Below are 14,617 nucleotides of genomic sequence, written 5' to 3' on the forward strand. Positions count from 1 at the left end.
AAGAGCCACTACATAAACAAAAGAGACAAACCCTGCTGAAGCAAATATGCAGGGACTGATGGGCTCAGTTAAATTACCATGTCCTTCCAAAGAATCTTCACTCTAAATCTGGCGATGACATTTACTTAACGTGTTACCTGTCATTTCCCCATTTCTAAAGGAGGAATACTACTTACTCAAGACTCTCTTAGGGAAAATTAATATTTTCAGGGCACCTTAAAAATTAAACCAGCTATATATGTTTGCAAAGCTATCCAGCTGGATTGTGGGCATGCTGACTGAGAGCATTTTGCTTGCTGTGGACTGTGCATATATTCTCTGTTTCATTTTTGTTTCATTGGTTGCCTAATGAAATATGTGTCCATACATTACCAAAGTAATCTATAAGAGAGATATATATGTTTGCATAGCAAAAATATGTTACTTTTATTTCAAGCTCAAGAGGTGGCTGCCTAGAGGAAAGAGCAGATTCTAGGAATACAAACATTGGCTCCTTTTTTTATAGAATTATTTTTATTTTTGTGTGTTTAGAGAAGCCTTGCAGAGAGAAGCCAGTTTGCAAGTTTATCCACTGAAGCCTAAAGGGGCTCCTTCAGCACCTCTGAGTATCTGACAAACAGATTATCTGGCTCTGCCTATAGACTGCTGGTGTTACTGCTGGATGGACAAGAGACCAACTTGTCTTGGTCAGAAGAAGAAGGGACTTCTACTGAGTAACTACAGATGCCACTCTAGCACAGACAGTATATTCCAGCACTGACAATCACTCTGGCTATGGAATTTGGTGAGACAGCACAGCTGCAGCAGCAGTGTTATGTGGCACAGTTGTGCATTTTTGTAACATACATGCAACTTAGAAGGAGATAAACAGGGTCTGATAAAACAACAGGACATGCCCAGCCCACAGTCATAGCCACAGCTTTCCACTACACATAGAAACCACTCCACATTGTTTACCTGCCTTCTGCAGCCTTCACACCACTGTGCAAAGAATACTGGGGAATGTCCCAAGAACCAAAATGCCATGATGCAAAGAGAGGTGCACATACATGGTGCCACAGCCATGCCATGATGCAAAGGGAAGTGCACATACATGGTACCACAGCCATGCCATGATGCAAAGGGAAGTGCACATACATGGTACCACAGCCATGCCATGATGCAAAGGGAGGTGCACATACATGGTGCCACAGCCATGCCATGATGCAAAGGGAGGTGCACATACATGGTACCACAGCCCGGGAGCGGTTCTTCTGGACGTTCTCCTCCTGCTGTGCCACGCTGCTGTCGTTGGGCTCAGCCTGGTAAGCACACAGAGCTTCCCACTCCTTCTCCAGACGATTCTTGTTCTTCAGGTGATCTTCCATGTAAGACTGGAATTAAAAGAATACTGCGTTAAGCAATGGCTTAGCTAGGCTGAAAGCTAAGCTTAAAGGATGTTTCTCAAAGCATGGGAATCCTGAGCTTTGGGGAAAAAAACTGTCTCAGTTTTAAGGATCATTTATTTACTTAATAGAGTTAACTTCAGGCTTATTTGTGCTATAAAAAATGAGAATGATAAAATGTAGCATTGCTAACAGAGAGGAAATGTATGAAACATCCAGTCACTGAGCTTTAGGAGGAAATTATTTCTTCTTCAGTACCTAGAAATAGTAAGCCCAAATGTCTCTTTCAGCAGACAATGGAAAAGAAACAAAGTTCCATTGACAAAAATTACTATAAACAACAACTTCTGTCAAAACAAAGGATTTTAGAACCAAATTTCAAGCACATATGCATGTCACAACAGTGATAGAAATGTTGAAAAGAATTTAAAAATTGCCAGACTGAACTATTGTGGCCCAAGCACTGGGTCATCAGAAACTCATCTTGCACATGAACAGGCACAGAGAGGGCCTTGAACTGAGAAGGTGTTGTTAATTACTATTAATATATGTTGTTAGGAATGCACACTGCATTCACTTGATAGTATTGGGAAAACCAAAGAAAACTGTCTGTGGCAGGAATTATGGGCCTCAAAGTATCTTGGTGCTGGTCTTAAGCTTTTGCAGATCTCCCAAGGCTAGACCTCCAGTCAAACAGTGGATAGGAATTCAGTTCCAAAGTTTTGAGAAAAGTGAACTGAAACCCTTTTCCTTCACCCCATGGATCAGAAGATAATCCAAGTATGTGAGAGGAGGAGAGCAGAAAGGAGGAAGAGTGGGGAAACCCAGAAATCTTCCCTTCTCTGAAAATTAAGAAAGTACTGGTACTTGAAAAATTAAGAAACTACCTGGTACTTTAAGCCTGCTTATACAGGCTCATTACCTTGCAGAGCCTACCATCCTCTACAACAAGAAAGAGAATCATCTCACATTACACCCTGTTCATATTTGTAACTTAAACTCCATATTGCCTGTACTAGGTAGGTTGAAATTAACATTCCTAAACAGATTTAAAAAGGACAGACTGTTTGGGAGACAGGCTCAGGGCTGGGGTCAATAACAGAGCTTCTGGCCTAAACATCAGTCAGATTGGTTATTGCTGGAACCTTCTCTAATACAGCCCAATCTATAGCAAACCTTGTCTAGAAAAAGCTCCCAGAAAGGATTCACTGTAAAGTACAAAAAGCACTTTAATTGCTTAGGAAAACCTTTTCACAGACAATCTTTCTGATGTTGAATTGTTCTTCCTAAACGTGCTTTAAAGAAGAAAGGCTCTCGTGCCCTCTCTACAGGTTTAACAGAAGGTGTAAAAAGCTTGCAGCTTGTCCTCTGCCTAACAGGAGCTTTGCAAATCTGTTGTGCCACTGTGCTTCCCACCTGGCTGGCAGGGCAGGATACAGCCCCCTGTTGCAGCTTGAACAGTTTTTTGATGACAAAGAGCCCCTGACTCACAGCTTTGTTTGGTGCAGGGTTTGTTGGGCACTGTCTTTACACAAGGTTTGTAAATCAAACCTGGTACTGAAAAACCAAGAAGCGACGCTTCAGAAGGGCTGTCTTTAAGGACACAAAAAGATATTGCACTAGAAGAAAGGTTTCTAAAGGAAGTAAAAAATAGTAGTGGCCTAGATACAATCAAAACAGCTACTGTGTGATTGCTTCTTTCCTACAATGAAGAAAGAAGCATTGCAGCAGACAGAGCTGTGACCTGACAGACCTGGAGCTGGGAGAGTGGCGTGGCCCCTGTGTGTGTCAGGGTGTGGGTCTGGTAACACATTCCCAGCATTAACTTGCAAGTTTACAGGAGGAAACCATCCTCTAATAGTTTGTTTGTCCTTGTCAAAAGGCTGTTGCTACCGGGGAAAGGAGGGAGGCTAAAGATCCTGTTCTTTTCTCCCAGCAAATCTGTGCCTGGATATGTATACTGAAATCATAGGGAAAAAAAAAAAAAAGATAATCCCTCCAGAGCAGAGACTTGCTGGTATATAAGAATTTTTATGAGGCAAAAGGAAAAAAAATAGAAAAATCGTACAATACCACAGAGCCAAGACTGCTGGTTTCAGAGCAGCTGTTTAGCATGCAGCAGAGATGAGGCAGTCAAGGACCAGCCCGTAGCATCTCCCCATTTTAAACCACAGTTTTATAATCTGATTCATTTTGACATGCCCATCACCAATGTCCCACAGACTTCAGGGACATTTTATGCAGATATACAGATCTGCCAACACTGAATCTCTCCAAAATACTGGTAGGTCCACAAAGCTGTAGGAAAAGGGCCATGACCATTTGATTCCTGAGGCAGGACTGAATGTAGTAAGGAGCTTTCTGTTGACTCCAGCTTGTCTCTCTGATGATTTCAAGGATTGTATTTTAAAAAGAAATTTAATTTCCTTTTTAGATCATCAAATCTGTCACAGTTAAGGTAAAGTTTATAGTTAAATTAAATTGACTGATTTTATTGTACATGAACTTTCAAATAACTCAATGTTCTTTAAATGTTATTACTTTTACCTTCATTTTTCAGGTAACCTTGAGTATAAAGATACATGAATTTTCAAATGAAAACACACTGAAATCCTTACTTTAACCAACCGCTTTTTTTGTGTGGCTTCAATTCCTGCATCACATGGATCACATGGATTCACAGGGCACTTCCTGACAGACCTTGAGGAGGTGTTTGACTATTTGAATGGACCCATGGAAGGCTCTGCCCAATATGGACATCTGCTTTTCACACATTTTTAAAAGCTACTGAGAAAGAAGTTTGCTTTAAAACATTCAGGAGCCAGACAATTCCCTCAGAGTTAAGTAATCTTTCATTTACAGTCCTTCAGAGCCCCTACGCTCATCCCCAGTCTGCTAAACAGAAGCTTAGTGATTTTGAAACACTCTCTTGGGAGCTGCTGGATGTACATTAAATTGAGTGGAACTTCTGATATTTTAGAGATTGTATGTCTACTCAAATCCACTCCTTAATTAGGATGATTTGATGAGACATTCTGCAGTGTTTGCCTGGTGCAAAAGAAATTCATTACCGACGTGTCAAACACGCACATGATTGTCCTTGTCCCAGAGCAGCAGGTAAAATAAATAGAGGTTGTCACCGCTGTTATTGCAATGCTCCTCAAGCCTGCTGAAAAAAAGCAGAGGTTTAGCCTCACCAGTGTGGGCACAACAAGGCAAGTCCTGTAATCCCAAGTATACGCTATTATTTAAACAAACACCATCTGCTTGCACAGGTCTTCTGATGCACCTTACATTCCATTAACCTTAATTTTCCTTCCACTGGGCCTGACCTATGAGGACAATTGGTAGCCCAGTCCCTACTTTCTCTTGTTTAGACAGAGGAGATACTCTTGCTACCACACATGCTGCGGGGATAAGGAGGATGTGCTGATGTAATGAGGACAGAGTGGATGTGTTATAAAATCCATTATTACTGTGTGAGACCTGCCAGTTGTAAGGCAAAAGCGGAGCTTGCAGCAAGAGGATGAAAAGCTGTCCCAGGGACAATGAATGGGCTGAAGAGACACTGCCAGTAGCACATATTAAGACAGATTTTATGTGCCTGAACACAGGCATGAAGACAGAGCACAGTGGCCTGGTTTGGCTTTGGTAGAACATGGCTTTGTTAGAGCTTCCTGCATGCTCAGCTGATGTTGTAATAGGGTGTCAAACTACTTTGGTTTTCTTTACTCTTTTATCAAGAAGGGTGTCCAACACATGCTCTGTGACTAAATAAGGTTAAAAATATAACTATTAAATTCTAACTGACTGGTCAATCTTTAAATCATAGAATCACAGAATCATTTAGGTTGGAAAAGTCTCTCAGACCATCAAGTCCAACTGGTAACCCAGCACTTCCAAGTCCACCACTAAGCCATGTTCCTCAGTACCACATCTATATGTCTTTTAAATACCTCTGAAGATAGTGGTGACCCCACCACTGCCCTGGGCAGCCTGTTCCAGTGCTTGACAACCCTTTTGGCGAAGAAATTTTCCCTAATATCCAATCTAAACCTTCCCTGGCACAACTTGAGGCCATTTTCTATCACTTGTTACTTGGGTGAAGAGACACAACACTTTCTTCAGAGACACTATGGTTTGCGTCTGTCAAGATATTTGTTTTAAAAATGCCTATATTATTAGCTGATGTTCAGTTGTCACAATTATTTTTGACAACATACATCCAATATGGTACTTGAGTAGGAACCCTTTTCATGACTGAAGATGCATCTTTCAGTGAAAATACGTGCAGCTCTCAAATTGACAGACCTTGACAGGTTTAATCGAATTTCAAATGTCAGCTGAAGATGTGGATGTAAAATTATCTTAATCCTTGTGAATGGTGACCGCTCAAACCCACACTGTTCATCCAACAGTGTGGGAACCACTGCTTTCAAACTGCTGCTGCTTTTTCCAGAGATGCAGAGGGCCAGGCAGTGCTGTTGTGCTTCCTAGGGTTTCTCAGAAGGAGGAGAAGAAATTCTAGAGGAATTTGTCTTAGCTATTATATAGCAAATTGTGCAGAAAAAGACTATACTTGAAAACATTTGTCTTGTATTCTTGCCAGTTAATTTAAATAATGTGGGGTTTTTTGCCTTTGTTCCTTGCTAACTCATGAGTTGTATCGTTCTGGCCCAGGATGCCCCAGAATTCTTGCAACTCTGTTTGAACTTCTTTGTGTTCTTTAGTACACATTGCAATGACTACATATAAGAGGAATACTTTTCTGCATAAATCCAATTTGCTTTCAACACCACATATGGTTTTGTCCTTCCATTTTCTGGCTTAATACCTTATCATTAGTGGCTTCACAGTAAATTTCTCTGTTCCCACTCATATTACTCACAGTGCTATAGAATTCAGAGACAGAAGCAGCCTATCTGATTACTTGCTTCCAGGTCTTCAAATAATGTAATTTCTTGTATTTCACTAGAATCTTTCTAACTTTTGGCTGTTCTTTATCTAAAGCAGAAGCCTAAAGCCCAGTTCATTACTACTTCTTGGGACTCTGTTCTGAACTATACATTGTATACCTGGAAATACACAAATATTTTTAATAAGGAACACTAGCTCTCATTTGAGATTTTTTATAGGGATGTCAACAACATTGCTTTTCCATTTCAAACTTAATTTGCTACTCATTTTCAGCAAGCCATGTATTTCAACTTTAGTCTGTTTGCTCAGAATATTGTTCTCCACAATTTCTGCTTGTATATATTCCAGTGTCTTCACAGATCATAAATTAATGGATCTATGCAAATTATAGATATGTCTTCTTGTGACTCTTCTCTTCAAAGATAATTTCTTTGTTGTATGTGTTTTCAGGTTTAACACTTTCAAACTTTTGAATTACACCTCTGTCATCATGTCTGTGCAGAACTTTAGACTGTGATGAAAGTCATTGTCACTTCCACTCATTTCCACATAATTATTCAAAAAGTTAAATATAACTGGATCTAAGAGTGCTTCCTGTATGCTGCCAAACACTCCTAGACATAGCTTTCGATCACTACTTTTTGTATATCAACCTTTTGCCTCATTTCAATCCACATAATTGTCCTCTAAAATATTGGCATTAATTTTTCAATTAACTATTCATGAGACAGTGTCACGACTTTATTAAAATTTGTATGTATAACACCCATTGTTTTCACTTCATCAACTGGGTTTTGTAGTTTTACTTAAATAAAAAGCAATCAGGTTTGTCTGGACAAGATTTGCTCTTTAGAAAATGATGCATATTCTTACTCATTGTTCAACTATCCAATGGAAAGGGTGAAGGAGATTAGCAAACACACAAAGGAAAGACTCCAGCCTTCCCCATCCTCTTAAATGACACCCTTACATTTCCTTTTATGCCCTTGAAAAATCTCTCTCTAGATAATCAGCAACTCCTTTTTTAATATGTGCTCCATTATTTTCTAGGGCTGGAGTCTAGACTCAGGGAATAACAACAGAAAAGTTCATTTCTCTTCCCCGTTCCTGCTCCCCACTCTTCTTTTACAAAATTATTAGTTTATTCTTCTATTTTGGTGCACACAAACTTGTCCAGAGCCGATCAAATAAAGCCCCCTGAGATCAGAGTCACTATTAATAATCTGAGCCATATTCAGATCCTGCAGAGCACCACAACGTTTTTTTCTACACTTTTTAAGCATTTCTCACTTCCCAGCACAGTTTCAGAATAACACTGAAGTTACTTTGGGGTCTTGCTTGCAGAAGATCAGTCTTTCTCCCTGAGCTGCCCTGGTGTCCTTGCACAGACAAAAGGCTGGGAGATCATCACGTTTCCATGAAGAAACTTCCAGTGGAGCTGAAACATGGGAGCAGAGCCAAACTATGCCCATGCTTTCCTACTCTTCTTTCTAGCAAAGCAAACCTTAAATAAACAGAGGATGCACTATCTCAACCAATTTCAGTCTTTCCATCAAAAAAATCTTTTCCTCCAATACTTAGTTGTTCCATGGAAGTCCCACAGTTGTTTCTGGTGCTCTAATTCAACCAACCCCCAATAATGCAGAGACTGTAACAGGTACCAAGACCAGCTCCATCTCTGAAGCTTCAATCCATAAATGTTAGGAATACCAGCTGTAATCTTAAACATCAAGTTCTCAATATTAACTGCAAAGAAGTGTGACTTTATAGGGGTAGTTATATTTGGCTTATACAGACATATAAAATGAAAAATTCTGTGGTGGCAGCTCATTGTCAGTATCTCACAGAACTTGTATCTGGAAGAAATCTCAGTAAATTACCATCTGGCTATAAAGTCTCACATGCTCTCAATCCCGAGGAGTGTTCTGCACCCTACTTTACTGGAACCAGGATTTCATCACCTGATTAGTCAGTCAGCTTAGGTCTGAAGGCTCCTTTCTCTCTTCTAACTTGTCCTGTGCCATCTCAGATCTCCTGCTTACAGTAACCACAAATGAAAAAAAATGGGAAATAAAAACTTCGGAATTTGTATTTTCTCTTGCAGAAGACATTGAGAAATTATTTTTCTTCCTCCATTTGCAGCCATATTACTTCCATGATGTATTTTGATCTAATAGTTGTCGTATTTCTCAGGACATGATTACACCAGTGAAAAAAATAGTTTTGAAGCTTTTCAGTTAGGTACTGAAAAACACTATAGAGCTCTACTTGTAATTTGGCATGAAACACCACTAATATTGTACATAATGTGGTAGGTGATGAAGGAAAACTTAAAAAAAAAAGCCAGAGGGAGGCAATTCACTGACAAAGCAACTATTCAGTGTGGTTGAGAATAATATCCCTAGATTGCTTCAAATGGGTTGTATTATTTGGAAATAATTTAACTTCCATGGTGATACCGGCCAACAATAAAAATGACATTCCATCGTTTCAGTTTCATATTTTTAGATGTAAAGCTCGTGGTAGACACCGAAGCATGCACACTGAGAGCAGTTGAGCTTTCAGCATGCCATCCTAAATAATGTTACATTTTGGTCCCTGGTTTGCTAGAGAAGTATCACCTCTGCACAAGCAGTGTAAGGCATTATCTACCAGACTGGAGCAGTGTGCAACTTTGGCAAGAAAGGCTGTAATTCACAAGCATATTAGATGGCAACCTATGTTCTGTTTGCCTAAATTAATATACCCTTGATGCAGTGTACATCACCATCTCTCCCTCTCCTAATGCTCTGATAATAGAGTTTTGTAACTTGTAAAAGGATTACTTCAATCCAATCAGCAGGTGCTGGGATCAGTGTGTGTCACACAAACACTTGCTAATCCCTTTTCTTACAGCTCCCAGCTGCCAAAGGTGTTCAATGAAATCCCAGTGAAATGGATGGATACAACCTGGTCCGGACTGACACAAGTTGTCATCTCTGGAGGAGATCTTGGAAAATACATGTGCTGCTAACAATTGCTTCAACTGGAATGGTGGAGGCAGGTATACTTTTAAAAAGAAATGCAGCTATGAAGTGAAACATTTAAAAAATGGAATGCTTAATTACGAAATATTTACTCTACCTGGCTCTCTAAATATAGCAGAAGATAAAGAAATTCACTCCACAAGGAATCCCTTCCTAAGGAGTATCAGCTACTTAATGGTGTCTTCTAGGTATTAAAATACAACCACCCTCATCTCCTCCTCCTTACCCCCTTTCTGGAAATCTAAATTATGCCTCTGAAGTTTCACCTCTGCAATTACTTTGCTTTAAATAAACCTCAACAAAAAAGAGAAGATGATTGCCATAAAAGGAATATAATTTGCTCCCTTACAATCCCTGTATTTCCATAGCTTCTTCTTGCCCAACTGTCTGAAAGTGCTCACATTACTTCTGCAGGGGAGACAAGTATCACTGCTGCTGCACATATGGCAAACGGAAGGGCAAAAACATTGAAATGAATTTCCCAGGGACACAGACTATGCTCCTAGAACACTAATTTTTGCAGGAATATTCTTGACAGCTGTTTTTCAACCCCTTGATCATGCTTATAGACATGGCTAAAAGTCAGGACACCTTTATGAATCCTGAATTCATATCTGAGAACTTTTTTGTAATTACAAGTATACCAAATGTTCTGACTGTGATGGAATTAGTACAGATTTTGGGTTGGGGATTTTGTTTAGGAGTACATGGTTTAGGTATCTGGTGAGTAGATCAATTTATGTACATGCTGAATGCTGTTTATGCAAAGACATGCCAAGGCAAATAATACATGTAAAAGATGAATTATCCAAAAGCAGTTTCTAACATTTCTATACTTCTTATATTAGATTTCATTACAAAAATCTCAAATAATAAATAGCCTTCACAAAAAGGAACAATCTTACTTCAAAAAATTAAGGTCTAAACCTCTTAGCCAAATACTTCACAGCATGGGATATGTTGTGACATTTCGTAAAACCAAAAATAAATCCAAAACAAGAAAAAACTCAGCCCAAACCTCCCCATTAAAGACAGCTCTGCAGTACAGGAACTGGCACCAAGGAGAGTGTCAGCTGAATTCATCAACTGAGACATTTTGGGAAGCATTTCTGGTAGCTTTGTTAAAATGCAAAAGCACAAGCATGTAAAAACTAGCTGGAAAACTGAACAAAAATATACAAATTAAGTCCTTTGACTCTTTGTGATAAATATTGACACCCAACACCATTCTCACAGAAAACTGCTATTTTCTTCTTACACATTAAATCAATTTTTCTGATGATCCTTTCTCACTTCATTTCTTACTAATATTTTAACACCATACCACAATCCAAGACATATTTGTGATTCATTTATACGTCTGTTGTGTGTCTGAAATGAAAACTTTAAAAATATATTACTGCACGCTAATTACCTGGCTGAAAACACAAAAACAAATTCCCTGGCTTCGTCTCACAACCCTGCTAACTCAATTAAGCATCTAAATTTGGGTTCCCTGTTGGATACTGTATTTTCAAATTTAAATTTTAATGAATTACAGTCTGTGTTTCTTTTCAGAGCACTTGTATAGTCATCTTCCTTTACTATATATATAAAAATTACCAAGAGATAAATAAAGAACTCTGAAAACATCATGTTTAAAAATAATCCTCTCTTCAAGCGTGGTCAAGTTCTACAGAGATAATGAGACCAGCAAAACTCAGGCAACCATGACCAAGTATATCCAAGTGAAACAGAACATGATGTGATTTATAGATAGTCTGGAAAAATATCACTATGTTAGACACTGGCCATCTTGAGGGCAGACAGGAAAATATTTCTTTTACAGACATAATACCCCTACTAAAGCAAAGGGATAAGTACTTACTTACTGCTACTTTTAAACTTGTGAATAAAAGTCAAAAAGCCCTTCTCCAGGAAAAATAATAACTCAAAAAGGAAAACCCCTCTGCTTTTCAGTGTGGGTTTGGGGTTTTTTTTGGGTGCTGGGGCAAATTAAGATATTGAACTGATAGAGTTTATACCTAAACACACACAGAGGATGTAGGAAATTGAGAACATGCAATATGAAATCCAAGAAGTCTTGCAATTCTTGCTATACCCACAGCCTAGAGGCAGGCTATGCACAAGTGACCATCAGGTTACCTAGGAGAAAAAGCAGGGAAAGAGCAGACTGGATAATCAGCCTTTCCTTAGAAATCTCCTGTAACAGGGACCAGACAGTTCAAACTCCACAAACATCCTCAATGACCACATCCTTGTACTCAGGACCACTTTGGAACCATGGAAGTTCCATGTTTGCACACAGAGAAGCAACACCTTTAGTGAGCTGCCAGCTCTGCTGATGCAGAGCAAACTCAGTGCAATAGTAAAAACAAAGAGCTTGACTGCAGAAGACAGCTCAGAAAGCAGGTTGAATGAAAAACTGATTTTTTAATGGCTGGACTTGATATTGGAGGTCTCTTCCAACCCAAATGATTTTATGACAGTAGGAAATGAAGAAACTCTTTTTTCACAGAAAACCTTTCAGGTCTTAAAAGAGACGACTGTGAGAGAAGACACTTCTGCCCTACCCCTTCCATGTCACACTCACAGCCATGTTGAAACAACATGCAGTAGGAGAATAAGCAATGCTGGCTGTGAGCAAGATGCAGCTGGCATCTACCCAGCTCCCAAATCTGGAGGAAGTGTCCCATTTTTCAGGTAACCTTTTATCTATGCACCATGGGATTTCCAACTGACGCTGGCCTAGCTCAGTGATTCTCCACTATTTTTCTCATGAAAGCAATCAAAAGGGATTGTGAAGTGATGGTAGAAAAGCTTTAGAAGTGCATAAGCTGAAGACATCCTACCTACTCCTGGGACTCTTGGGTTTCCATGGAAGCCAGTAAAGAATAACACTTTAAAGAAGTTTGAGGAACACTGGTCTAATCCACAGATGAAAATATTTGAAGCGACAGAGGGCAAAATAAGAACAAGGGAAAAACAATGCGAAAGAGGACAGAAGAAGAAGCCAAGAACATACTCTAGAGGTCAACAAAGAAGTGAAATTATGAAAGAAGACACTATACTGCAAAGGAAGAGAGTCAGAAAAACAAAAACCAGAACACAGCTAAATGCTATGGGAAGAAGCAAATTTTGGTCATAACTGAGAACTCTCAACATTTCGTTGCATGCTGTTTCTTTTCCTTGGAACCTTTCCCTTCAACTGCTGAACAAGGAGAATACATTGAGGGGGTGACAGCAGTAGTTTTGAGTAGACAGTAAAAGTACAGCTCACTGTTATACAGAAAGAAAAAGAACCTAAAATTTGGTGCATGTGCATGATTGCTAAGGATTTAGCAGATTGAGCTTGAAGAAAACTGTTATCAATTCAGAAGAGACTCAAAAAATGTGTGGAAGGCATCCTTTTCCATCACAGAGTTATTTACTATAGACTGCACATCCTCAGTTTGGTTTTCACAAGCTTTTTCAATATGTATTTAATATATTTCAGTTAGCTCTCCAAATATGGGATATTTTGCTCTTAGATAATGAGGTGAAAACTAAACTTGGCAGAATGAAATCTGACAAACCCAAGTCCAGAATTCCTTTATACTTTCACGTCTTAAAAAAGAGTAATGAGTGACTTTAAAGGGCTAAAGTAGTATCCTTCGATACAATCCTTTTTCTGTAAAAGCCAATAGGATGAGTTGTGAGAGGTCAGCACAGGGACACTAGGGAATGGGGGTCTACTCCTGGCTCTGTTTCCAACCTTAAGGTTTGTCTTGGTCAAGATGTTTCCCTGTCTGTGCCTGAGTTTCCTGGACTAAAATGAGAGGATGATGATAGCAACCTTTAAAAAGAGCTTTGAATCTACTGATCTGAAGTAGTATATAAGCATTAGTTTATTATTATTTTGGTTACTAACGTGAGTTGAAAGGATCCTGGTGACTTTATCCAATATTTCTTTCATCAGCCCCCAGAATCCTACCTGAAGGACAAAGTTTCTCAAAATTCAGTTATGAGGACACACATATGCTAAGTCAAATGCTGGTGGATACCCTCAGATACCACAGAGTTTTCTTGGTACAACAGAGCTTCAAATGAAACAAACACCCTTTATGGACTTCCAGAAGAAGTAGTGTATTAGGCACCATTAGTACATTTACTACAGCAATTAGACACTATCATGATGTTTTCAATCAAATTGGTCCAATGCAAACTAAGATGCCAAAAGGTGAAAGAAGGCAATGAAAAATGAAGAATGCACTTTTCTCAGGCAGGCATTACACACACACACACACCTGAGAAGCAGCAGGATACTCCTCTGCTGTGAGCCAGCACTGCCCTGGGCATCTTAGCTTGCTGTGGTTAATAAACCCAACCCTTCCAGGTGCCTTCCCCAGCAGCAAATAAAGCAGTAGATAAATAGCTGCATCAGAAATACTCCTGCATCTAGAAAAGCTTTGGGTTTGGATTCTGCATTAGCTTCATCCTTGAAAAATTTCATCTTTTCAGTCCACCGCAGCCTACCACACTGGCATGGTCACTGTCTCTTAATTCCACAGTCTACACCATTTAAGAAGCACCCTTGATGCCTTTGGCCCTACACATAATTATAATACACAAAAACATGATTTCATGATGTAAGTGCTTCTCTGGGTATCATTACTGCATGCTATTTACCAACTGCTATGGTTAAGCTAAAATTCCTTTGGAATTGTCTGATGAATGAAGTGAATGCCCACTTCAGGACACGTCCTGCTGCAACAGTACTCCCTCTGCAAGATTGCTCCAAGGAACATTGTAGGACTACAGATAAAAGCTTAGTTCTGCAACCTGCAGTTTTTGGGGCGAGAAGTGAAGTTCCACGTGCTCCACACAGAGGTGAAGCTTGGAGTAATCTCATGGTAGAGCAGGTACGTGAGGGTTTGTGGTGTTGACGGTACTTCTGCACACAGTCAATCTACTCATGCAAATAGTGTCTTAAAGCATTTAAATGATCTCTATCTATTCTACTGGTAAAATTTGTCACTGGCAAAGACATGTGACATCTTTTCCATTAGCTTTTCTCTGTAATGTGACACAGGCAGATTAAAAGGGTTCTTTAACATACACCTCCTCCAGTACTGATGTGGCTGAGACCACTGCAAATTAAATTTTAGAAATTATCACTGCTGTGCTTTTCACCATTTATGTCACTATATATTCACAATTTCCTCATCCCAAGGAACACAAACAGCCTTGTCAGCTTCATTTATACACTGCTGTAACAGACAAAAATTGCAAATATTGCAAGAGAAAAGT

At 39.4% G+C, this 14,617-nt stretch overlaps 1 protein-coding gene across 1 annotated transcript in view; it reads right to left on the reverse strand.

Moving 5' to 3' along the window:
- PTPRN2 (protein tyrosine phosphatase receptor type N2) overlaps positions 1-14,617 on the reverse strand; it is a 633,980-nt gene that overhangs the window by 61,286 nt on the left and 558,077 nt on the right. Inside the window, exon 15 of the mRNA XM_038127342.1 lies at positions 1,226-1,373. Coding sequence (XP_037983270.1) covers positions 1,226-1,373 — 148 coding nt within the window. The remainder of the gene's footprint in view (positions 1-1,225; positions 1,374-14,617) is intronic.

This window comes from Motacilla alba, chromosome 2, assembly GCF_015832195.1.
Source record: "Motacilla alba alba isolate MOTALB_02 chromosome 2, Motacilla_alba_V1.0_pri, whole genome shotgun sequence".
NCBI lineage: Eukaryota > Metazoa > Chordata > Aves > Passeriformes > Motacillidae > Motacilla > Motacilla alba.